Source organism: Cynocephalus volans, chromosome 2 (assembly GCF_027409185.1).
Source record: "Cynocephalus volans isolate mCynVol1 chromosome 2, mCynVol1.pri, whole genome shotgun sequence".
Classification (NCBI taxonomy): Eukaryota; Metazoa; Chordata; class Mammalia; order Dermoptera; family Cynocephalidae; genus Cynocephalus; species Cynocephalus volans.
The window spans coordinates 142,083,929-142,110,433 of NC_084461.1; the positions used below are offsets into that span (position 1 = coordinate 142,083,929).

A 26,505-nucleotide genomic window follows, 5' to 3' on the forward strand; every position below is an offset into this window, starting at 1 on the left:
GATGTGAACACAAGTGTCTTTCTCTCGAATTTACACGAGTGAGAAAGACACAAATAATTATTCAAATATGTAATTTACACTTGTAAAAAGTCGTTATGAAGGGAATACGGGGTGCTATGGGAACATAAGGCGGGTTTCCGTAATTGTGACACCTTTCCCCGAAGTGAACTTGCGTTTTATCGTTAGAATAAAAAAAAAAAAATACTATGAAGCTGTTTCCACTTTGGAAAAACAGTGCTATCAATGACATCCCAACCCTTCTTTGAAAGTATACATATGAAATAAAATACTGGAAAATAAGCAGTGTTTTTGGTGGTAGAATATCCTGTGATTTTTTTTCTTCGTGCTATCTGTTCTTTTTTTTTTTTCCCCCCCTAAAATAACGTGCATTCTTATTCAAATGTAAAAGTTAAGGTAGCTAACATCCCTGCATCCATAAAAGAGCCCAAGGTACTGAATCTATTTTTTGTGTTAAGTATTATCAGTGCCTGGAGTTTAGGAACATAAAAAATAATTGTGATTTTACAGGGAGGTAGATGAAGGAACAGAGACTAGCCTGAAAGTGAGTAGAAGCAGTCTATCAATCACTTTTTTCCCCACTTAAAAAATTCCTGAGATTTGCTTGGGAGCATTGAGGCGTAATTAGCTGTAAGGAAAAAGAAACAGTTTAAAACTAGAATAGCTTAGGTTCACTTGCCTCCTATTTGTTACAAATGGGCATGATTCCGCATGTTTGTTAGAAATAAGGTACATAATGAGTGGTGCAATTGCGCACGAGTGCCCGTTTACTGATTCAGCATGTTTGTTGTAGTTACCTTATGCATTTGGCTTGTGGCCACTATTGTGTACTAGTAATATAAAAGAGACTGCTCTGTACAGCTGGTCGGTGGAGCATGGAGGGTCAGTGGAGTAGAGCTTGAGCTTGTGTCTGAGAATAAAACATATCTGTGAGGCTCACATCTGGAGAATAAAGTATGTCTACCTTGCAAAAAGCTGCCAGAATCTTCTTTCATTTACCTGATCCATGACCTACCCTTGAAGGGGCAGAAGGATCTGAGATTCCAGCATGACATTAGCCAAAACAAAAAATGACCAGGCACAAGCCAGAAAGCACATCTCCCAGAGGAATTGTAGAACTTGCTGGACAAGAAAGTGGAATCTTTTCTAAGGTTTGAGTTCCCTCTGGAGGATTCTGAGGAGGGTTTATGGAAGCAGGGATCAGTTCTTGGATGGGTTGCTGTTTATAAAGCAGGATTAGGAGAAACTGGGATTAACTCAGGACTAGTTGCTGTTATGAGTTACAGTGGTTTAGGAATTGGGTATTCCCAGTAATAGTTGGGAATAGCAAAGCTGCTCTGGGAGAATCACTACTAAGAAAACAGTGGTCATTCAAAGAGAAGTTATGGTTTACAGCTGCTGCATGACTTTGGGAGAAATAATACTTCCAGTTGGTGAGAACAAGAAGGGGAAGATATCCTAAGGAAACACAAACCTTGTACCCCCAAACCTTAGTATATAGAGAATACTCACTTGGAAGCTATAGATGTTATACAGATTTAGTCTCAAAAGTTAACACTTTTGTGTGTTGATGAGGACGGACATGTGAAATTAAGAAAGAGATAGGAAGAAACATAAGGCATGGTGGGGACAAAAAAAAAAGGACAGGGAAGGGACAGGTATGTGTGATTTTTTGTCCTCTCTTTTCTTCACCTTGAGTTAGCAACTCTTCTTCTCCATGTCTAAAATAGCACCCAGTGTTTATTAGATATTCAATAAATATTTTCTGAATGAATGAAACAATCAATTTTGGTCCTGAATTGCCAGGGAAGAGGAGGTGATGAACCGGCATATAATGAGAACTATTTCTATGCCAGGTGTAGTGTTAAAGCTTTTGTGAAAGAGTAATGCAGGGTTAACTCCTCTCTCCCAACTTATCTGCAGGTTAAAATATATATGATGACCTGTGGAAAGTAGAGTTTGGATGACACAGGTTAGCCTTGATCTTTTGAATTTATTCCTTTATCTTGTATTTGTTCAATATATTCCCATCTACCATAGAAACAGGAAAAGATTATCAACTTTTTCAAGCAAACTTTCTCCTTATTTGGGAAATTGAAATTCCTTTTCTATATCTTTATTTTTCCTCTGTCTTCTCTTGTTCTCCTGCCAGACCTTCCATGCAGCTTTGATGAGTAGAATATATTGTTGAGATGTTAGAAGTTTAAAATAAATCACTATTACATGATAGTGTGTAGAGCTAGGGCTGGATCCGGAGCTCACAGACCTCTCAAGCCTGTGTCCAGACTGGGTCACAAACCCTTCGCATGCAGGTCTATGAGCTAGGTAACCAGAAAAAAGGTCCTTGGAGCTGTAGGTGAAGAAAGAGTAGTCTTTTTTCAGCACACACACATCTAAGAGCTAGGCAGTCCAAAGAGAAACTCAGAAACTCAACTGCTACCAGCAAACTCCCAAGAAAAACTGAGCAGCTGCCAGCAAAGTAAACATGCTCTACTTTTAGATACGAGCTCTCTGCCGGCCAGCACTGCTTCATGAAACTTAAGAACACACGCTAGCAACAAATTAAAAAGACACATGGGTATGCATGCACACTAACTCCATCCACACACAAGTTGTTTACAAGGAATGTGCTGCACCACCCCCAACTGGACCTGAGGCACGAGGGCCTGACTAAACTATTTTACTTTCCTCACGTGGTGTTTTAAAGGAAGCCTGAATTATGTATTCATCAGGATCATCACTTTGTTCATAAGACAGACTTGTGGTGCTGTAACAGAGACAGCATCTTAGTCTGAAGTGTTGAGAATAGTCCTGCACTTAGGGAATAATCAGTTCATTCTTAATCACAATCATAATGGAAAAACTCAAGCACTGCTGTTTGATCTATCTGTACTTACATTTCTTCTTAATTTTTTTTTTAATTTTAATTTTTTGGGGTTTTTTGGTGGCTGGTTAGTACAGAGATCTTAAACTTCTTAATTTTTAATTCCAGTTTGCTAATTCTATAGACCCAATATTGGTTGTTTTCCTCAACTTATTTTGTATGTATTTTTTCATATATCTAACTGAAATAAAACAATTATTTGTCCGTTTTTTCTCATTTATTTATTTTTCTGTTGGCTATAATGTCCTTCCTCCAATACTGTCCCTTGTTTTTTATTTGAACTGATCTAATACTCTCTGGACAAATAGTTGATTAGTTGAAGTCATTAGGAAAATGGTTTTGTCATCACCTTGTCTTGACATTTTGAAACTCATAATCTTTTAAGAACGTGATGACCAAAAACACAGCTCAAGAAGAAAAATCTCTGTATTTTGATATCATATGAGTAATAATCATAACATTTACTTCTCGGAATTGGAAGGCATATTCACTTCCTTTCTATCCCTGTGGGGAGCAGGTTAAAGATCTCTGTATTTGCATGTTCCATGATTAAACTACTTCTAAAAAATGTTTTTTGCAGGGTACTTGTCGGAAAAAGAAAAGGTAAAGTTAGATTTAACTTCTTTGTAGTCTTTTGACGTGGAAAAATTAAAGGTATAAGTTTTTTAATTGTAAATTTAGAAAATAATTCTGCATTGTATAGATAGTGTTATATATGATTCTGTATATCTGAAACTCTTCAAAATAAATGTTTCACTCCTAAAATTGTATCAGCACCAAAATCTTTGCCTATATCACTTAAAAACTTTTCTAAAAGCTGTGAGGCAAAAGTTTGATCCAGTGCTTTTTTTTTTTTTGGAGGTGGAATTCACTTAACATACAGTTAACAATTTGAAAGCATAAAATTCAGTGGAGTTTAGTGCATGTACATTGCCATATAACCGCCCCCTCTCTCTAGCTTCAAAACTTTCTAATTACCTCAAGAGAATACCTTATTTCCAATAATCAACCACTCCCCATTCTTCCCTGTCCCCATCTCCTGGCAGCCACCAATCCGTTTTCTGTCTCCATGGGTTTGCTCATTCTAGATATTCCATATAAAAAGCATCATACGATACGTGATCTTTTATGTCTGGTGTCTTTCATTTAGCATGTTTTAGGGTTCATCCATGTTGTAGGATACGTCAGTACTTCATTTCTTTTTAAGGCTGATTCACATGCCATTGTATGTATGAGAGTCTTCAAAACGTTCATGGAAAAATGTGTATTATTTTTTACTCTATTTTTCCATGAACTTTTTTTTTTTTTGTCTTTTTCGTGACCGGCACTCAGCTAGTGAGTGCACCGGCCATTCCTATATAGGATCCGAACCCGCGGCCATTCCTATATAGGATCCATGAACTTTTTGAAGTACCTCTTATATAACCACAATTTGCTTGTCCATTCATCTTTTGATGGACATTTGGGTTGTTTCCACTTTTTGGCTATTATGAATGATGCTGCTATAAACACTGTTGTACAACTTTCTGTGTGGACATATGTTTTCATTTCTCTTGGATATATCTAGGAGTGGAATTGCTGGGTCATATGATCATGTTTAACTTTTTGAAGAACTGACAAAATTCTTTTCCACAGCAGGCTGTTTTACATCCCTACTCTGATGATTTTTTATTGTGTTACTTTATTAATGCTAACGTTACTGAGTGCTTATTATTTGCCAGATCATTATCTCAGATTGTCAAAGTACTATCATTATCCTCATTTTACAGATGAGTAAACTGAAGAATGAAGAGGTTATGTAACAGTTTGACATAAAGGAGTCCAGATTCCAGCCCAGTTTTGTTTTACTAGAAGTCATTTTAAGTACTACTATATATTTACTTTAAATATAAAAAGTAAATTAAAAAAAAATGAAAACCAAACCAAACCAAAAGAACCAAAAAAAAAGAAAGAAAAAAGGATAGGAAAAAATAAAACAATACAAAAATAGGAAAAAAAGGAAAAAAGATAAAAAAACAATAAAAAAATAAAAAGAAGTAAAAAAATATAAAATTATTTAGGTTCTTGTTTTAATAAGAACATTTACTATGTGCATTAGTCTATTTTCTGTTGCTTATAACAGAATAACTGAAACTGGGTAATTTACAAAGACATGAAATTTATTTCTTACAGTTTTGGAGGCTGGGAAGTCCAAAGTCCAGGGAACACATCTGGTAATGGCCTTCTTCTGGGTAGTGACTTTCTAGAGCAACACAGGGTGTCACACTATGTAATCCTATTATCAAATCAAGAGGTTAGAGGTCAAATTTTTTTCAGACTAGTGAGGTAGTATAGTTGGAAAAATTCATCTCCCCTCGTACCTGGACCAGTGTTGAAGGTAGTTTTGTTCAGCTTAGTCTCCCCCCAACCCCCAAGAAGATTCTGTGTTTCAGTCTGTAGAAGATAAAGTAGATATGTATTTTATCCTTTTAAAGTAATTACTTATGTTCCATATATTGAGGCCTAATATAAACCATTAATAATTTCATGTAATATCAATATTGCAATCTAATGCCCAGTCCACAAAACTCACACTTTAGTGTGCGTTAGATTTACCTGGCCCCTTTTCAAACAGAGATGCCTGGCCCATTCCCCAATCGCAAACTACAAAATCAGAGTCTGGAGGGGAGGGGGACCCATGTGTCTGTATTTTAACAAGTTCTACAGCTGATTCTTTTTTCCCCTACAACAGCTGATTCTGATGCACATCAAAGTTAGAAACTATTGTCCTACTCAGTTCCTTAAAAGGCCCATTTCTGTCTTCTTTTTTTTTTTTCAAAAAAGGCCCATTTCTAAACAAAGTGAATTTTTATCCTATTTATTTCAATTTGAAGATTAACAGAAATCTAGGGGAATTTATTTTTAAAGAAGGCAATTGGCAAAGCAAAAAGATTGAAAACTCATTAACCCAAATAAAGCAAGGGAATAATATGAATCTTATTCTTACGAAACCTATATCTAAGATCTAAGTTAAAATATATTGTTCTGGGCTGAATTGTTTTCCTTCAAAATTCATATGTTGAAGCCTTAACATCCAGCATGTCGGAATGTGACTGTATTTGGAGACAGGGTCCTTAAAAAGGTTAAAATGAGGCTAAGGTGGACACCAACCCAGTCTGACTGGTGTCCTTATAAGAAATATAGATTAGGAGATGTAAAGAGACACCAGTGATGCATGCACAGAGGAAAGACCATGTGAGGACACAGTGAGCAGTGGCCATCTGCAAGCCTATGAGAGAGGCCTCAGAAGAAACCAAACCTGCTGACACCTTGATATTGGACTTCTAGCCTCCATAACTGTGAGAAAATAAATTTCTGTTGTTTCAGTCACTCAGTCTGTGGTATTTTGTTAAGACAGCCCTAGCAGGCTAAGACATCTCCTATCTGACCTTCCACAATTATAGCCCCATGTACAGCTTCACCCTATTACGAATCTTATTCCTAAAATACTTGTGCTAATTTTGCAATGCAAAAGGCAATAAAGCTATTTTTCTCTGAAAAAAATATTCTTTGTATTCTTAATAATATGGTTTTTCCTTTCCTAATTTCTATAGAATTGAGATTTTTGGTTGTCCTCTTTTTTTGTTAAACTTATGCTGTTTCCTACTAAGGAAGAAATAATTTGGGCCAAGATACAGATTCCTGATACCCAAGTGTAACAATCCATACCTTTAATTTTAATAAAAAATAAAACTCCTTTATTTTACTTGAGAAAAATTCTCCCTTTAGTTGTACCTCCCTTTTCACCCCATTGAAAGGTTAGTGACTCACAATATTTGTGCAGATGACATGGGTGACCAGGCCACCTACCTGTGTGACACCAAACCAGGATGAGTTTTTGCTCCACTCACTACTACCACTGACACTAAATAAAAATTCAAAGGGCAAAATGAGAAAAAGATTTTCTTTTTGTTTTCCAAAAAGCACTGGCAAAGTTCATGCCAGTATTAATTTGCCTTATCAATTTCTTTTCTTTTCTTTTTTAAGTAGTCTTTTATTTTTAATTTACAGGAAAATCGAGCAGAAAGTACAGAGAGTTCCCACACCCCTTGTTCCTCCATATGCACAGCCTCCCCCACTATCAGCATTCCACACCAGAGTGGTACATTTGTTACAACTGATGAACCTACATCTACATATAGTCTCCCAAAGTCCATAGTTTATAGTAAGGTTCACTCTTAGCATTGGACATTCTATGGTTTTGGACAAATATTTAATGATATGTATCTACCATTAAAGTATCATACAGAATAGTTTCACTGCCCTAAGAATTCTATTATGTTCTGCCTTTTCATCTGTTCCTCCCCCCTAATTCCTGGCAACAACTGACCTTTTTACTCATTACTGTTTTGCCTTTTCTAGAATATCATATATTTGGAATCATACTATATATATAGCCTTTCCTGATTGGCTTTAGTTAGAAATATACGTTGAAGATCCTCCATGTCTTTTCATGGTTTGATAGAATATTTCTTTTCATGCAAAATAATATCCTATTGTCTGGACATACCACAGTTTTATCTATTTACTTACTGAAGGATACTTGGTTACTTTCAACTTTTATTAAGTATTAATAAGGCTGCTATAAACACTCATGTGCATTTTGTGTGGATATAAGTTTTCCCACTCAACCCATTTGGGTAACTATAAAGAAGAATAATGGCTGGATCATATGGTAAGAGTATGTTTAGTTTTGTTAAGAAACTGCCAAACTGTCTTCCAGAATAGCTGTACCATTTTGCATTCCACCAGCAGTGAATTCCTGTTGTTCCACATCCGCATCAGCATTTAGTGCGGTCAGTGTTTTGAATTTTGGCCATTCTAATAAGTGTGTAGTGACATCTCATTGCAGTTTTAATTTGCAGTTCTTTAATGATATATGATTTTGAGCATCTTTTCATATGCTTATTTGCCATCTCTATATCTTCTTTGGTTAGGTGCCTATTCAAGTCTTCTGCCCATTTTTTAATAGAGTTTTTTGTTTTCTTTTTTTGAATTTTGTATTTTAGAATATATTTGAATTTCTGTATTTTAGATAACAAAACTTCATCAAATATGTCTTTTGCAGATATTTTCTTCCAGGCTGTCTCATTTTCTCATTCTCTTTACCTTTTTTTATTAAAATTTTTTTGTTTGAAATTTAAATTTTTGAATGGTAATTCAAAATTAGATATACAGGTACATTAGATGTACATGGTAAAAAAATGAAATCAAACAGCACAAAAAAGTACACTGTGAAAAATAAATTTCTTTGTACCCCCATCCTGTACTTCCTATGTTCTGCTCTCCAGGGGCAACCATTATTACAGTTTCATTTCTGGAGATGTTTTATGCATATACAAGCGTGTACTCAGGTTGGCAGGATGATAGTTTTCCTCAGATAAGTAATACTAGCTAACATTATTAAGGGCTTACTATATGCTAGGCAATATTGTAAAACACTTTCATATGTTCTGTCATTTAATCCTCACGAGAATACTACAAGATGGTTCTATCATTATCATCTCCATTTTACTGGAGAGGAAACTGAGGTTCAGATGTTAAGAAACTTGCTGTGAGATTGTGCACTTCCATCTCTGTCTCCCCTAAAGTCAAGTCCCACCAGTGACCCTCATCTAGTCTGTGTCTGGAGCCAAGAAATGTCATTGATCTTTTCCTTTTTCCCCTTTCCTGTGTTGTTAGTTAAAAGCTCTAGTCTCCACTTCTCTTAGGATGTTCCTTTTTCTTTTGATTCTGAAGAACCTCCTTGGAGGTCAGGAGAACTGTCTAGGAAGACAGAATTGTCTATGCAGAGATCCTGCAGTTAAAAAGAGTTTGGAGGTTTTGAGGAAGTGAAGAAAGCCCATGTGTTTGGAACAAGGGGAGAAGTGTCACAGAATGAGATTGGAGGGAGAGGCAGGAGAAATATTGGATTATGCAGGATTTTGTAGGCCATGTTAAATTTTGCTATTCTAAGTGGGAAAGAAAGCCTTGTTGAGGCTGTACCACCTACCACTCATGCAATAGCGTCCCTGTGGCTCTGTACTTTTGATGAATTTGCAGAATCTTGACATTATTTTACAAACTGAATGTTCAGCAGGAGAGAATTGATGAAATAAATCACGGCACATACTCCTACCTCCCACTATCATGTAGCCTTCTAAATGTTCTCAGAAATATACAAAACTACGGACATAGGAATATGGTCATAAGATTATATTAAGTGTTGGAGCAAGCTAAGGACTTGTGTTACTAAGTAAATTTAGTTATACATACATAGGAGACAGGCTGGAGGGAAACACACCGATACTCATACGTTAACTGTAGTTATTTCAATGGGAGTGATTGGGCTTTCAGGTGATCTCCATTCTTTCCTTCAAACCTGCCAAATTCTACAATATTTAAAAATAAGAAGAAATAAATAGAAACATAATAAATATAAAATAAATAGAATTAAAAGTGAACATACAAATATTAAATAGAAATAAATGTTTCTACAGTATTTATTTTGAATCCTTCTACCGTGCCATTTAAATAAAAAGACCTCAGAGCAATAAAACATAGTTATTAGGCCAGTGCCTCAGTCCATGCAGATCAATACTACGGAGAGCAAAAAAAAAAAAAAAAAAAAAAAAGCCTGTCAGGTTTTTTGAATATAACGTGATCCTAGTTTTTTTCTTCTCAGGAAACAAGCCTCAGACTCCCGGAGAAATAGCTTTCTGGGCGGAGCCCTGACAGCTTAGCTTCCTCCCATTGGTTCTTCCTGGAGACTCCGCCCTTCTGTCCCCGCCTCCTGGGCGGACGAGCCAATTGGGTCGCGAGTTGTGGTTTAAACTGTGAGTCTGCGGAGTCCGCTCGCTGCGGAGTGCTGGTTGGGTCTGGCTGTTGAGAGCAACGCGAGTGAACGGTAGGGTCGCGCGGTTGGTTAGGCGGGGAAAGAGGCGGGTTGGGCTCAGGCTTCCCCCGGGCGTCCACAGCTTCGAGCCGGGTGGACCTGCAGCCTCAGACTGCCTTCTGGACCCACGACGCTTCTCTTCTGGTGGGGGCCGACCCCAAACCCCTTGCTGCTCAGGTTCTTAGAGCCTCTGCAGAGACTCAGGCCTGAAGATTTAAGACTGGATTAGGTGCCCGTTGGCTCAAAAACGGGCTTCTCCCTCTGCTTAGCTCTTGTCGTTTCTGTGTGTACTTTCCCAGGTTAGAAAGTGTGTACTGTTGCTATACCTTAGCCTCTCTTGCCTTCCCTAATCCTCAGTATCTACTTATGTGTGTCTCCCTCCTAGAGTAATCCAGAATGGCTACTCTGATCTTTGTTGATAAGGAAAACGGAGAACCAGGCATCCGCGTGGCGCCTAAGGATGGGCTGAAGCTGGGGTCTGGGCCTTGTAAGTATAACAGTGCTACAATCAGATACACAGGGATTGTGAATGAATTGGGAAGGTGGCCTGCAGCCGGGCGAGGTGTTTACTGTACTTCGGAGTCAATTGGAGTCAAGTTTGTTATCGGTCCCTTATCATGTTCAATATCTTAATGAGATAATTAAGAGAGTACTGAACTTCAGTGCTATTAGAAATGTCATGGCCATGCCACTGCCAAAAATGTGGGTTGGGTTTGGGGATGAAAATTAGGTCAAGTTTATATACACAATCAGCATACAAGTTGCACAGGTGTTTACTGTCTGAATATTCTTATGATAAAACTTTTTCTTCAGCAGTCAAAGCCTTAGATGGGAAATCTCAGGTTTCAACACCACGTGTTGGCAAAATGTTTGATGCTCCACCAGCCTTACCTAAAACTGCTAGAAAGGCTTTGGGAACTGTCAACAGAGCTACAGAAAAGTCGGTAAAAACTAATCGACCCCTCAAACTTAAACAGCCAACCATCTCTGCCAAAAACGTAAGTGTTGACTGTAAAGACACTGTATAAACACTTCAGCACTCTTGTCTTTTAAAATGACGATTGGCATCCTACCTGGCTTTCTTTCCTCTGAATAGAAGGAATATAGGGCAGCAAACAGAATAGTAGAGGAGAAACATATTGTCCTTGGACTTTTCTGTACCTCGCGGTTGGAAGTCTCAGATGCAGCGAATGCATATTTTTGCCTCACCTGTTCTTAACTAATGTCTTAAAACAGATTGGTTGGTGCTATCTACTTTCAGATATGTAAAGTACTAAGAGAAGAGAGTACCATGCAAGAGAGAGGTCAGTAACTCAGGTGCTGTCATCCTTTTTCCTGCTTCCCAGAGTAAGCGCTAGTTTGTTAGATGACAATTTGCTACCGTGTTGATCCTTGTGTGAGTGTGGGTTGTGAGGTGCAGGTCAATGTATCCCAAACCGAGAGGATTTTGTTGTGAAAGATGACTTTAGCATGTGGATTAACACTTTATTTGAATTAGGGCCGGCCTGTGGCTCACTTGGGAGAGCGTGGTGCTGACAACACCAAGTCAAGGGTTAAGATCCCCTTACCGGTCATCTTTTTTTTTTTTTTTAAAAAAAAAAAACACTTTATTTGAATAATCATTTTGTTTAATGTGTATTAGGAAACAAAAATGAGTACTTTATATCAAACCTGTAGCTTAAATGTCGTGCCACGTAGGTCTCTTTAAAAAGGTGAGTTGAAGGGCCAGCCTGTGGCTCACTCGGGAGAGTGTGGTGCTGATAACACCAAGGCCACAGGTTCGGATCCCTACATAGGGAGGGCCGGTTAGCTCATTGGGAGAGCGTGGTGCTGGCAACACCAAGTCAAGGGTTACGATCCCCTTACTGGTCATCTTTAAAAAACAAAAAACAAAAAAACGGTGAGTTGACTTGAAAAATGTTTGGTACAGGTATTGCAAAGATTCGGCAGAAATAATGAGAATGTTACACAGCACTGAAGTGTCGGAAACCCTGCAATAGGGATTTCCTCTAGGTATGCACATGTGAGGTAAGGTAAATCAAGAATATGCAGGCTTCCATTTTGGCCTAAGACTGTAGTAGACTGTCTACCTGCCAGACTAGGGAATTATCCATGGTGTTCTTCTAAAGCCCTTGACTGTCTTTTGCTACCTCTTACTCAGTGTGTATATTTGGGGAACACAAGCTTGTTTTTAATATTAACCAAGCAAATCATTAAGGTAGCATTGATAGAAAATCACACTTCTATAAACCTAAAATGGCTTCTAGAATTAGGTACTATTCTGGGTGATTTCTCCTCTGTTAGGTTGAATAATTGAGTTGATTAGCTCTGAATTAACTCTGCATTCTTGATAACTTATGCTGACAGGTGCTAATACTTAAATTTCAGATTTTTTGAGCCATGCTACTAGAATTGTATTTGAGTAATATTTGAATTATACTTGGGTGTAATCATGAGAACTAAGGATTACGGCTTCTTAGAAGGCAGCATGAAATTGACAAATTTTAAAACGAGGTGAAGCAGTCCTGTGTTTGGAAGAGTCCCTATAATCTATTGTACTAATCAGCTGGCAAGGCTTCCACACTCACTAATCGGTATTTTCTTGGTTGTAGATGACTGAGAAGACTGTTAAAGCAAAAAGCTCTGTTCCTGCCTCAGATGACACCTATCCAGAAATTGAAAAATTCTTTCCCTTCAATCCTCTAGGTAGTATTTTTTGGTATTGCAAAAGATGCTATTGGCCTTTAGGTTTTCTTATAACTCAACTCAGCTGTAACTTGATGTAAATATGATATATGACACAAAACTATAAAGAGACTGTATGAATTGGGGTTGCTTTGAACAAATATCCTTGTTGGTGGAATTATTTGCAAGGTATCATCTTAGGTCAGGAGGGGGAAATAGGAGCATAGATGTGGAAGATATTGTTCTTGTCCTCAAAAGCTTAGCACCTAGGGGGATGTAAGATGTGTTCACTAACATTGAACAGTCTCAATGTGGACAGTCTCTCTAGCAAGGCTTTTAGAAATGTGGAGTTTATGTCAAGTTGAGCAATGCCTAAGAGTGCTTTTGTAAGGTTAAGTATTTCTTTGGTTAGAAAATGTGTTTTAAAAAATTTTTTAAATTCCTTCAACCTGCTACATGTATCTGAAATATTTTCTGTTGTAGAACCAGCTTTTCAAATTTAAATCTACTCAAACATTTGAGGGGAGGCTATTGTGTGCCAGGCACTATTAGGCTTTGGATGCAGTGCTTAGCAAGACAGGCCCTGCCCTGAGGGAGCCCATAGTTCGGAGGGAAAGTCAAACACTGACCAAATCATCTCACTATGAAGTGAGCAAGAAGGAGCTTTCTAGATGGACAGTATGTGCAAAGATGCTGAGGTAGGAAAAGGGACCGAAGTGGATCTGGGAAATGAGAGAGTGAAGGAAGACACAGGTGAAGAGTGGGGGTAGTTCAGGCAGGGCCTTACAGATTTATGAGCCAGATGTTTTTCCCTTTTAGCCAAAGGACATTTAGTCATTCTTACACTAATATATAATTAGATTGTTCTGGCTTTTATATGTTAAAAACAAGTCTGCAGTTAGTATTCTTGAAATTGCTTCGTTAGTTTGTGAGTACATGGTGGGGGTAAACTTTAAGAAAGATTGCTGAATCAAAGGGTGTGTGATTAAATTTTGATAAAATGAGGTGCATCCATGCTAGTGGTTACCATTCAGCCCTCAAGGAAAATGAGGTAGATTTATACGTATTGACCAGAAGGAGGACCACAGTATGATGTTAGAGGAAAGAGATATTGCCAAATGGTCCTCCAAAATAAGAGGGTACTTCACAAAGTTCAAGGAAGATCTGCATTATCTTTTAATTCTATTTTTCCACAAATTTTTTGAAGTACACTCGTATTTGATTATTGGCCATCTATAGTTTTTCTTAACTTCCTGTTTGTGTTTCTGTTTTCTGATTATGTGACTTTCTCACTTTTTTTTTTTTAAAAGAGCTCTTTGTAGATAAGATTAGCCCTGTAGATAAGATTAGCCCTGTTATATTGCAGACTTCTTTCCTTGGGGTCTTTTGTCTGTTCATGGTTTTCTTTACAATTCAGTGGTTTTAAATTAAGTCCTCGCGTGTCATTCAGTTCCTTTGACTTCTGGGTTTTAGGAAGCTTGAAAAAGAGCAGACTAATTCCTCAATACTTAGGCTTCATAGAACTTTACATCTAAGGACAAAGATGAGGAGAACCATGATTTTCTAATCTTTCTGAGAAAACACTCAACTTGAAGAGAGAAACTTAATGTTTAAATTTACTTTTGTTATTACCAAGAAAAGTCAGTTTTTTAAAATAATTCTTAAGTAGTAAGGCACTTGGATTTTAAGAAGGAATGTTACCTAAAACAGTGATTCTCAATTTTTTTGGTTTCATGACCCTTGTACACTCCTAGAAATTACTGAAGACCCCAAAGAACTTTTGCTGTGTGTTCTATTTCCTGTATTAGAAATTTAAAATTATATACTTCATTAAACAATCCATTACATTAATGTAAATAACTTTTTTTCTACAATAAAATAACTTCCAAAACAGAAAAAAAAAAATAGTAAGAAGAATGGTGTCATTTATATTTTTAGAAAATTTGCGTAATTTGGCTTAATATAAGACAACTGGATTTTCATCGAATTCTGTAGTCAATCTGTTGTGTCTGTTTTGGTTAAAGTACATGAAAAAAATCTGTCCTCATGCAGATATATAGTTAGGAAAGGAGGGGCTGGCCGGGTAGCGCACTTGTTTAGAGCGTGGTGCTGATAACATCAGGGTCAAAAGTTTGCATCCCCGTGCCAGCCACCCACCAAGAAAAAAAAAAAATAGGAAACGGAGGAGCATTTTAATAGTCTTTTCAGAAGTGTGGATAAGTATTCTTTGATACTTCACTAAAACCCAAGTGGCTGTTTCTGAATGTATAATTACAATGTGGAATCTGAAACCTTGTCAATGAGTTATGTTCTGATAGTAAAATCCATTGGTCTATTTTGCACTTGGAATGTGTCTTTTACATTGTCATTTATCACACATTGGTCATTTAAAAATCTTGGTTCACTGAGATATGTAGATAGGCAAATATTGAAATGTTTTATTATGCAATATCAAAATCACGTTCATTAATATGACATTCATTAATATGACTTTTCAAAAGAAAAGTATCTCAAAGGAAAAGTCTTTAAGTATAAGCTAATGCTTGCAAGTTAAAAGTTTTCTAAACTAGTGCCAAGCTAATGATTACAGATCAGTTTTCCAAAATCCCAGTTTTTTTCTTGACATTTTGAATTTCTGTCATTGGCAACAAAGACTGTTGGGTTTCCTTGAAGCGATAAACTTTTCGTTCCTTTGGGAAAATGTGTGACAAATACCCAAGTCTGAGTGGCCATAGTTTCTTTTAGTTGTTCTCTCAAGCAAAAATGCTATTCTAGGAAAAAAGTCTTCTAGCTTACAACTCAAATTATTGCACAAATCCTTTTTCTTTGAGATGACCATCATATTTTAGTGTGCAACAGAAGTGCTTTATGGCATACTTCTCATTTTATCACACAGAATATTAAAAAGACATCTCAAGGGTTAAGAACTAGTAAAATTAATACTTTTTACTGCATATGGTGAAGTGACATTAAGTGAAACTGGCTTTTTTTTCCTACTACAAGTGAATAGTTGTGAAGAATGTAATGACTAATGTAGTTTATTGCAGCTGCCTTGGTTTGTGCTAAGGCACCAGCAATTTTAACCACCATTGCCTTTGTTTTGTCATTGCAAATGTCAGCGTAGAAGGAACAGGTATTAATATTATCATGAAAATAGTTTTGACCTCATGAACCTTGTGAAAGGGTCTCAGCCCTCCAGGGCTCTGCCGATCACACTGAGAACTGCTGCCCTGACAAAAAAAAATTCTCTCTGTGACAGATTTTGAAAGTTTTGATCTGCCCGAAGAGCACCAGATTGCACACCTCCCCTTGAATGGAGTGCCTCTCATGATCCTTGATGAGGACAGAGAACTCGAAAAGCTGTTTCAGCTGGGCCCCCCTTCACCTGTGAAGATGGTCCCTCGGCCATGGGAGTCTAGTAAGTGAACAAGAGCCCTTCTAGAAGGGCTGCAGATGACTTGTCTCATAACACCTCCATTACCTTGGGGACAGATTTGTGCAGAAGGTTAGCCTTTGAGTAACTTCTGTCCTTCAAACTATGGGGATAAAGTTTCAGAATAATGAAAACTATTCTCGATTAGTTTTGCATCTTAGTCCCAAATGCCATGGTAAAGTTAAGTTATTCTTGAATCTGGACAGTCTTAAGTACCGCAAAAAGAGATTAAATTTAACGTATAGCTACTTAGGCTGTGAGTTGAAGTGTATAATAAACTTGTTTGGGATGAGATGTCCAAGTTATGTCCAAAGCTAATATAGGATCAAGAAACTGGGTTTTAGCACAGAATGACTGTAATTCCTCTGCAGAAGGTTTGAGTGAAGGTTTAGTTTGAACTGGTGGTCAAAAGCCATCATTTAGTATGTATTCTGTTTGTTCTGATGGGATAACTTGTGCTGTCTTATGCTATATTAGTGAGACTGTTAGCTCTTACTTTCATCTCTAAGAGCAATAAAGGTCTATTCTGGGGCCAAGAAATGTGTGTGAGAGGGTAGGAGTAGGGATTCATTAGACAGGGAAAGACATGAATTTATTAAAAGTGACAGCTGGGTTGACATGGACAATGACTTGGATTTGCAGAAATCTAATAAGAAATTCCTGTTTTCTAGATCTGTTGCAGTCTCCTTCAAGCATTCTGTCGAGCCTGGATGTTGAATTGCCACCTGTTTGCTATGACATAGATACTTAAATTCCTTAGTGCTTTATAGTTTGTGTGTGTTTGTATTAATAAAGCATTTCTTTGACAGATTCTTCCTAATATTTTCGTTGGTATTTCTTGGAATTTACTTAAAATGGTATGAAAACTAACCAGTGTTTCACAGACAAGAATTTATAATCTGACAGTACAGATTTGTCAGATTATAAAAATTTACCTTAAATCCCTTTGGTTTGTTTTAACAGCTTATTTTAGAAGCTGCCACTCTTCTCTGCCCCTCAATATGTACTTTATTGCCTTTTTGTGGCCATTAACAAGTGACAGTTATTAGATCTCTTAATTAGAAGAGCCACTGCCAGCTCATTAAGTATCTATTGCTAGTCATTCTTTCTTGCTGGTTCTATTTAGTTTTTAATGACTTTAATACTCAGTGTTCAGTAATCAGAATTTGAAAGACTTTAAATCTTCTGAGAACTCAACCTCCTTAGGATCTTTAATTAGGTTCTTTGAATATCACTGCAGATAACTTACTGATCGTTTAAGATCCACTCTCCATCCACAGGAAATTGTATTTAGTTGTTTACCCTGTGTGGGATATTAAGTGTTTGATAAGCAGTATTGTGTTTACTGTCTATGACACTATTTTTCAGATGAGGACAATGAGGCTCAGAAGTTCTGGACATCACTGATTTGCCCAAGGCTTGGAGAGCTAGAAAACAGGGTTGGTGTTCTAACTCCAAATCTGAGACTGGACTCAAAATAGAGACTGCAAATTGTCGCTGGTGGATTTTCTTTTCTGGGGAAGGGAGTAGATGATATTTTCAAAAACTTAATTGCTTCCACTATTTAAAATTCCAACTATTTGCCTATCTGGTTTTGGAGCTTCTTTTGGAAAAGCAGATCTGGCAGTATTTAAAAGGCTTTCTGTCCCACAACACTACCTTAGATGGCCTTAAAGGGGAACTGAAGTGTTCCTTTACTGTCTCTCTTCTCAGACCTTGCTTGCTTAACTTTACTTTTTACTCATTTGGGCCATGTAGTCAGTTGAATTTGATCCTTGCTTAGATATGAAGTTATATAGGAAGCCTTTCCCCTGAAATCTGTAGCATTAGTAGTCACGTTAGAATGGGAACCCTTTCTTTGCCATTGTTACTGGAGAAAGATAAGATACTAGGTATGAAATACAAGGAACACCTACAGCCCCCAAATCTGACTTTAAAACTTTTTAACCTCTAACCATGAGGGTGCTTCAAAAAGTTTGAGGTCAGTCCTCCACAGTGCCCCACGTCACCTCCTTCTTCAGCTATCTCCTTCCTCTGTCTTTTTTTCCCCAGTAGGCTCCACTCCATCACCAAAAATCCTTCCTTGTCGGTTTCACTCAGGTGTCAGATTGTAAGAGTTCTGTCTTGGCCTCTTTTTTCACTCTACAAACTCTCCCTGTGTGATGTTATCAACTTCTGTGGTTTAAAATACCATGCATGTGCTGGTGACTGCACAATTATATCTTTAACTCAGGCCTCTCCCCTGAACACCAAGACTCCTATCTATGGTTGCTTACTTGAGATCTCAGGTCTGTCATGTCTAAAATGCTCTCTTGATTCTCCTGAATCTCCCCTCTGCTAGCCTTCTCTGCCTCAGTAAATGGCACTTCGTCCTATCTCAAACCTGGGAGCTATCCTCGTCATTTGTCTCTTCTGTATCCATTCTGAAACCAGGCATGATGGTTCTGCTTCTGGTATATATACCTAGTTTGTTTGCTTCTTTCCATCCCTCACATGCAGGCTGTCATCTCTCATGACACCCCAAGTCTTCTAACTGGTCTTCTACTCATTCTCCTTCCTGTGCATTCACTATCAACCAGAGTGCCATTCTAAGATGCAAATCTAATTGTCAATCCCCTGCTAAAAGCCTTCCGGTAGATTCTCCATGTGCCTTGGATAAACTCTGAACTTCGTCTCCCTGGCCTTGAGGCTCTGCGTGAGCTGGGCTCTGCCTGGCACTTTGGTGTCACCTTGTTCTACCTTTATCCTCCCAGAAGCCAGCTGCATCAGCCTACCAGTTGTTGAGCACACTGTTCCTACCTGTAGCTTGGTGCCCTGCAGGACACATGCATCTGCTTTCATGACTGTGGCCTCCTGAGTTGCATTTGTTGCTGAGATTTCCCCACCCGTTCTTGATTCCACTTCAGGAGTCAGTTGGGGCTCTCTGACCTCACCTCAGGTTGAGGGCCAGCTTGCTTCTCTCCTTTGAATGTCTCACCTCCTGGTCCTCTTCAGCTTTCTCACTTCGCACCTGTAAGTGCTCACCTAGTTCTGCCAATCTCAACTCTTAATATTTCAGAAAGGCCCAATTCTTCCCAGCTCTGCAGTTCCTCCGTTTCAGACCACTAACATTCTCACCTGACGTGTTCCAACAGCTCCCGATTCCTACTCTAACACTACCCCCAAGTGCATTCTGGGGAGCCTGGATGAGCTTTTCCATTCACAAATGTAATGGTATCGTGTACTCTTAACTTCAGACATTGTAGTTTTCAATTCCAGGAGTTGGACTTGAGTCTTTTAAAAAAATTTTTTTAAATATCTTCCATGTGTCTACTTAACTTTTTGAATAGATGTTTTCAAAATTTCTTTTAATGTCTTCATCTGCTAATTCTCTTTTTAAAAATTTTTTATTTTTGGCCATAAAACAAGTCTCAATATATTTGAAAAGACTAAGATCATGGAAAATATGTTCTCTGACCACAATAACAGAAGGAAATTTAGAAAATTCACAACTGTGTAGAAATTTAACGATACTGTCCTAAATAAACAATGAGTAAAAAGAAATATCACAGGGAAATTAGTACTTTCAGATAAAAATCAAAGCAGCATATTAAAATTTACAGGATGCAGGGCTCATGCAGAACTTAGAGGAAAATTTAAATACTTATAAACACCTACATTAAAATGGCACATTGTTTTTTTAAGATATTAATCTCTTTGTAAATGTCCTTCATATCCTAGATTTTTTTTTTTTCTTGTTTCATTATGTTGTCTGAGTCCTCTCCTGTCTCAGTGAGTTTCCTTAAGATTATTGCTTGGAATTCCTTTTCAGTCATTTCAAGGGTTTCCTGCTGTATAGGGTCTGGTACTTGAGAATTGTTATATTCTTTTGGTGTCATATTTTCTTGGGTTTTCATATTTCTAGTATCTCTACATTGATGTCTGGTCATCTGGTAGAGCAGGTTGCTTCTTCCATTACTCTTGAGTGGGCTTTGAGGAGAGAGGTGTCCTCTTTTTCTAGTGTCCACTGATGACTCTCCTTGCATCTGTGTAGTTGAGTGTTTGGTGGGCTGTCTGCGTGGTGGCTGTGGCTACTGCTGTGGCATCCACCGCTTTTGTGGCAGCCATGGCTGTGGAGGACCACCAACACAGAAGCAGTGTTTTTGGTGTACTCCTGTGGATGCTGCCCTTGGCTTCTGCCTAAAGATCCCTGGTGTGCTCTGTTGCTTGCCTATGTCACAGTGACTTTGTCTGCTCGTTCTAACATCTTTGTCAATTCTGGGTCATATTTTCCTACTTCTTTGCATGCCAGACATGAGTTTTACCTTTTTTTTCATGCCAGGTATTTTTACATTTCTGTAAATATAGTATTCTTAAATCTTGTTCTGGAATATTTTTAAGTTACTTGGAAACAATTGACTCAAGTCTTGCCTGTAGGGTTTGTTAGGTGAGACCAGAGCAGCATTTGGCATAAGGCTAATTTTCCCCTACTACTGAGATGTAAGACTCCTAGGACTCTACCCACTGTTCCTGGCCCTGTGTGAGCTCAGGGCATTCTCCCCTGTGATCCTTGTTTTCTCACATGCATGTGCTGCTCAGTGCTCTTCTCAATACCAGAGGGAGATCCTCTGCAAGTCTCCAGGGTTCTCTTCGTGCAGTTCTCTGCTCTCTGTCCTGCACACTTCCAGCTGCCTTGGGCTCTCCTGACTCCCTGCTCTGTCTCTTCAGTTCAGGGAGTCCACTGGGCTCTGCCTGGCTTCCTCTTCCTTCCCTATGCTGCCACTTGGAAACTCTCAAAGTAGTAAGCTAGACAGTCATCGGGTTCACCTCATTTATATCCAGTTCCACAGGGATCACTGTCCTTGTCTGATGTCCACTCTCCTGGATTCTCTTTCATATAGTTTGTCCTGTTTTCTTAGTTGTTTCAGGTAGGAGGGTAAATGTGGTCCCTCTTACTCCATCTCAGTTTGAATTGAAAGTTCCCATCAGGTGTCATTTATTTTGAAGAAAATTCACGTAACATAAAATTCACCATTTTCTTTTTTTTTTTTAAAGATGACCGGTAAGGGGATCTTAACCCTTGACTTGGTGTTGTCAGCACCATGCTCACCCAGTGAGCTAACCGGCCATTTCTATATGTGATTCGAACCCGTGGCCTTGGTGTTATCAGCACCACACTCTCCAGAGTGAGCCACGGGCCGGCCCCAAAATTCACCATTTTCAAAGTATACATTTAGTGTGTGCAGCCATCACCACAATCTAATTTCAGAATGTTTTCATCGAGCAGTCACTCCCCACTGAATTTATCATTTGATGGCAGAGGGGCATCATTAGAAAGTTCCTCAATCTGGCCCACAAGCTGCGTGCTGGCTCCTAGGGAGGTGACATTTCCTCTCCTGGCTTGCCTGGCTCGCACCCTTTAGGTCTCTGCTGAGGTGCTTCTCTTACTGGAAGCCTTTCCTAATATCCCGAGATTGGGCTAGGTGCCTCCCAATTAGCTCAGTGAGTGCCAGACACTTAAACTTCTCCTAGCACTTAACACTAAGTTGTATCTGCTGTTTGTCTGGCTGTCTCTTCTGCCACACTGGGAGCTGGGTGGGGTCCGTCCTGTTCACTGTTGTGTTCTCAGGCCTGGCACGTGGCAGGTACTCAGGGATTTGCTGAAATGAGTGAATATGCCATCAATCCCTGGGGCTCTGGTTCCCAGAGCCCCAGTGACTGCCCTGTGCCCACTGTTAGCATCACGCAGTATCAGGGACAAGGCGCCTGCCTTCCATCAGGGTTTTCGTAGAGAGCAGTGGGGACAGAGCACGAGTCTAGGAGCTGCTTCCCACCACCCCTGCTACACAGCTCATGGTTCTGTTAATCTCACCACCCAGTTCAGCTATAACCTGTTTCCTGAGAAGGTCTGGCTGCTCAGGGTGGAAACGTGAGCTGGTTTTCTTCAGTAACTGCTACCAACTCTGTTTTGTTGACCTCTCCTCCCTCCTGGGTGGTGGATGATGCTTAACAGCATTCCAACAGATTTCATAGCTTTCCCATTACTTTTGGTTAAAATTAAATTTTGGTTTGGAATGGAAGCCTTAGTCCTGCTCGTTTTAAAACTTGAGGCTCAAACTCATTTGAGGCTCTTCTCCCTCTCCCCTGGCACAGGTGAGAGCTGGGCCAAAGCATGTGTATATGTTCTCACACACCTCCCCTCTCCCCTGCAGGTGTGGGGACCTTGTGGGGCCTCACTTCAGGCCCATGCCTAGGGGGGCGGCTGAAGGGAGGAGAGACTCTGCTTGTGAGACAGGCTTTGTTCTGGGTACGATGTTCTGTACAATGCTGGTGGCCTCTGCTCTCACACAGGTCTCTGTCGGGTAATCACATGTTCCTCTGTGGCTGAGGACCCTTGCCCACCTGAGAATGGCAGCCATGCCTCTCTTTCCATGCCTTTCCCAGATGGGTCCTCCCATTGGTTGGTCCAGGGGCCATCCGTGGCCCCTGCCCTTCCATTAATAACCAATAGGGTCCTTCCCATGCCCTTTGAGGGCCACCAAGAACTGAGATGGGGTGAGTGTTTCCCAGGCACACCACATCAGAGGATCTTCAGGCTCTGAGGCCAGGGCTACTCCAGGCGTGTCCCACCTTGAAAAATCTCTAGACCCGGAGCAGATGTCAGTTTAAGTTCAAGTAAGTCCCCACCTGCCAATGATCCATTCTCTCCACAGTGCTGTAAGAACACTGAAAAACATCACCATAAAAACCACTGAAAAAAACCCCCACCATTCTGAGGCTTCCAGAAGTTTCCTCTAAGCACTCTCTCTCTCTCACCACGCTTGGCTCTGTTGGTGTTACCAAGGTGGGCCTACAATTTCTGCAGCTCAGCAGATGTGCACCTGGGGATGCCACTCTCCTCTTGAAGAGCCCAATCTTTAAATGCTCATCTAGAGCTTCTCGTGGCTGCAGGAAGGGGAGGAACCTTCCTCTTTCCACCATGGACACAGCTTTTCTCTACAGATACCCCCAATGCTGACCCCTCCTCTCGAGGGTTGATGCTCAAAGGGCCAGCATCTCTAAGTAAGGCCAGAGCTAACTTTAGAAGATGCCACACTCAGTGGCTGTGGGAGACCTCAGCCATGATGCTCAAGCAATGGGAACAATCAAATGGCAGATCTGTCCCTCCTCTTCAGCTAGAGTGAACTCGTACCCGGTGTTTTGTCTTTGTGGTCTCCAAGTCCAAAGTCGTGCCTGGAGTAGACAAACAGTTTGTGGAACTGAATTACAGCAGCAAGAATGAGAGCAAAGTGGCCCGCCTTTGTCCCTGTGTGCACAGGCTCCCGGGAGGATTCGTTCCTACACTCCCTTATGAAGAGGCCTCTTCTTCCTGTAAGAGGATCCTGGGATTGATGAGACACTTCTGTTCTTGGAATACACAGTGGAACAGACCACAGTCCCCACCTTCCTTTGGCACTCAAGGAGCGGGAGGGGGTTTCCACAGCAACGGCACGCATGTCACTCACTTCCATCTTGCAGCCTCACTGCAGGGGAGGAGCCGCCTGCCACTAATATGTGCTCAGAGCTCAGGCCACAGCCAGCACCTGGTTTCCTGCACACTTGCTCGGCCACAATAGCAGGGACGGCCCATCGGAGCACTGGGGACACTATCCCAGAGGTGTAAGGCAGGGGCAGGGCACGTGATTAAGGAGCATCTTCACCTTCCTAGAAAGATGAAAAGCTGGTTGAGTACACTGTTCTTTATTTTGGGGTTGAAAATTGGACGTGTAACTAGAGCAGTACAACAAGTTGTACTTCAGCCCTGTGTATGGTTAGAGGCAGAGGGATGCGGGAGGTAGGGTAAGAAGCTGAAGGAACAGTCGAGTGAAGAGAGATGGGGAAAGGCAGGCACGGATTCACACCCTGGAAAAGGGAGAAGAAACCGAGAAAGCAGCAGACATAAAAACCTCACAGTGCAGGTGCCTGTGGGCGCTCAAACTCGGGGCTGTTGGATTTTGTGGGAGGCATGTGTTCCTGAAGATCTTGTGTGATTATTAAGGACTTATGTAATTCAAGACTAATCTTGACACTGATGTTGTATAGTACTAGAGCCGCCGTAACAGAATACCACACACTGGGTAGCTGAAACAACGGACGTTTATTTTTGCACAATTCTGGAGGCCAGGAGTTCAAGATGAAAGTGTCAGCAGGGTTGGTTGCTTCTGATGCCTCTCTCCTTGGCTTGCAGATGGCCACCTTCTCTCTGTGTCCTCATATAGTCTTTCCTTTTGTATTGTCTGTATCCCGATCTCTTCTTGTAAAGACATCAGTCATATTGGATTAGGGCCCACCCCAATGACCTTACTTAATTTTAATCATCTCTTTAAAGCCCCTGTCTCCAAATACAGTCACACATTCGGGGAATTAGGACTTCAACATATGAATTCGGTGGCAAGGGGAGGGACGTAATTCAGCCCCTAACAGATGTCATGTGTTTCCATTAAATAGGCAAAGCTATGTGTCAGTGGTATAAACATAGTTTACATTTTACTTTTAAACTTGTTAAAACTTTGAAATGAGGGGATTCTTGATAAATTCTAGAAAATTGGTACGTGTTTTAACTTTATGTAGAAGGAGATCTAGTAATCCTTTATTATTTCAAATTTGCATAATCCAATTTCCTGTATTTATACAGAAAATACTGAGTGGCCACTACATGCTAGGCATTGTTTGAAGTCCTAGGCATATGGCACTGAACAAAACAGACAAAAATCTTTGCCCTCCTCATGAAACACACTGAATAATAGTAAATTACACTGAATGGTATAAAATGATAGGTGCCATGGATAAAAAGTAGGGAAGGGGTAAGTAGGTGGGAGAGTTGCAATTTTATTTTATTTTTATTTATTTATTTTTTAATTTTTATTGAATCGTAATTGATTATACATATTTGGGGGGTTCAATGTAGATATATGTTGATCAAATCAATATTATTAGCATATATATTGTCATAAATCATACTTATTCTTTATGCCCGTTGTCCAATCTCTCCCCATCCCACTCCCCCTCCCACCACTGATAACCCTAGATTTCTTCTCTCCCTCTGAAAGCGTAATGGTTACTCTGTTGATTTGTTGCCTAGATGATCTGTCCAATGCTGAGAGGTATGTTCAGTTCCCCCAATATTATCATAGAGCAGATGCTTCTTCTGTCACTCTGAAATGGGCTTTGTGGAGAGAGACATCCTCTTCTTTTCTTTGGTCTCTGCTGGTGACTCTCCTTGTGTAAATGCACTCCAGTTGCTGGTGGACAATCTGTGTGGTGGTTGTGATGTCTAGCCACTTTTGTGGCAGCCATGGTTACTGTGGTGGGCCACCCACATGGAGGTGATGTTTTTGGCATGCTCCTTGGCATTGGTGGTGTGCTTGGGCCAGAACTAACTTTTTGTCCTTTGCTTACTTCTAAAATGGGGGAACTTACTGTGAGAACCAGTACTTGAGCTCTGTGGTTGAGCTAAATTGCTGCTTTCCTGCTGCTTCCCTAGGGAAGGCTTTTTGTGCAGCTCAGGGTTTAATGGTTGACTTTATAGGTACTTTGGGCTCTCCAGTGACCCAGTGCACCTGGGTTGTGTAGAAACTCTGATCTGGTCCTGAGTTTTTTCATCAAACTGCACCCCATGCAATTCTATATTCCTGACCAGTCTCCTTTGAGTGGTCCTATGCTGATTGGGGGGCAGATCAGCTGTCCTTGCTGTGTCCCAGTGTTCCCCTGGTGGGCCTGTCTCCCCCACCACCCATGCTCCAAACACTTCCTATGGGACAGGCTGTGGGCCAGTTTCTTGCGATGACTCACTGGCCTCTGAGTGGCTCCTTTTCTTCAGTTGTTGTGGCTCCTCATTCCTGTGTGGGTCCACAGGAACACTATTAGTGGTCTTGCTGGCCTGGGGGCCACCAAGGCCCCCTTCACTTCTGCCACTTCTAAGCAGTGCCATCCAAAGGGTACAGCTGTGGCTCCTGCTCCATGTGCTCAGCCGCTCCAGCCTTAATGTGGCCATGGCCCAAAACGCTCTGAGCAGTTTTTTCTTTCTCTCACCGTGGCTTCTGGCAACTTCATGAACTCCATAGGTCTCTCCTCCTCTTTCTCTGAGCTCTAGCAGCCCCAGCTTGGCTGTTGTTGCTTTTTTATAGTTGTAAATTGGTTGACTTGTGGGAGAGAGTGATGCTGGGGACCAACTATTCCGCCATCTTGACTGGAAGCTGCCCATGATTTTGGAGAGCTGAAATTTTAAATAGTGAGTTGTTATAGAGGGCCTCAGTGAGAGGGTACTTCTCAACAAAGATTTGAAGGAGATGAGGGAGAACCCTGAGGACCTTCTGGGCCAGCAGTATTCAGGCAAAGGAGTAGAGCACCTGCAAAGGCTCTGAGTTAAAATGGACTTGGTATTTTTGAGGAATTGGAAAGAGGTCAGCTGGTCTGGAGAATAGTGAGTGACAGGGAAGGGGTAGGAGACAATGCCAGAGAGGTGGGCAGGGGCCACATCATGTAGGATCTTAAGGGCCATGTAAATGAGTTTGGATTTTAAGTGTATGCCCCTAGGAGACCAACAGAAGGGGA

The 26,505-nt window shown here is 40.2% G+C and overlaps 1 protein-coding gene across 1 annotated transcript; it reads left to right on the forward strand.

Moving 5' to 3' along the window:
* Positions 1-9,773: 9,773 nt before the first annotated feature.
* Positions 9,774-16,727, forward strand: PTTG1 (PTTG1 regulator of sister chromatid separation, securin). The gene is made up of 6 exons (XM_063087780.1): positions 9,774-9,827; positions 10,201-10,302; positions 10,629-10,813; positions 12,428-12,521; positions 15,760-15,918; positions 16,605-16,727. Exons 2-6 carry the CDS (start codon positions 10,212-10,214, stop codon positions 16,682-16,684), a joined length of 609 nt encoding a protein of 202 aa, XP_062943850.1. The 5' UTR covers positions 9,774-9,827; positions 10,201-10,211; the 3' UTR covers positions 16,685-16,727.
* The last annotated feature ends 9,778 nt before the right edge of the window (positions 16,728-26,505 follow it).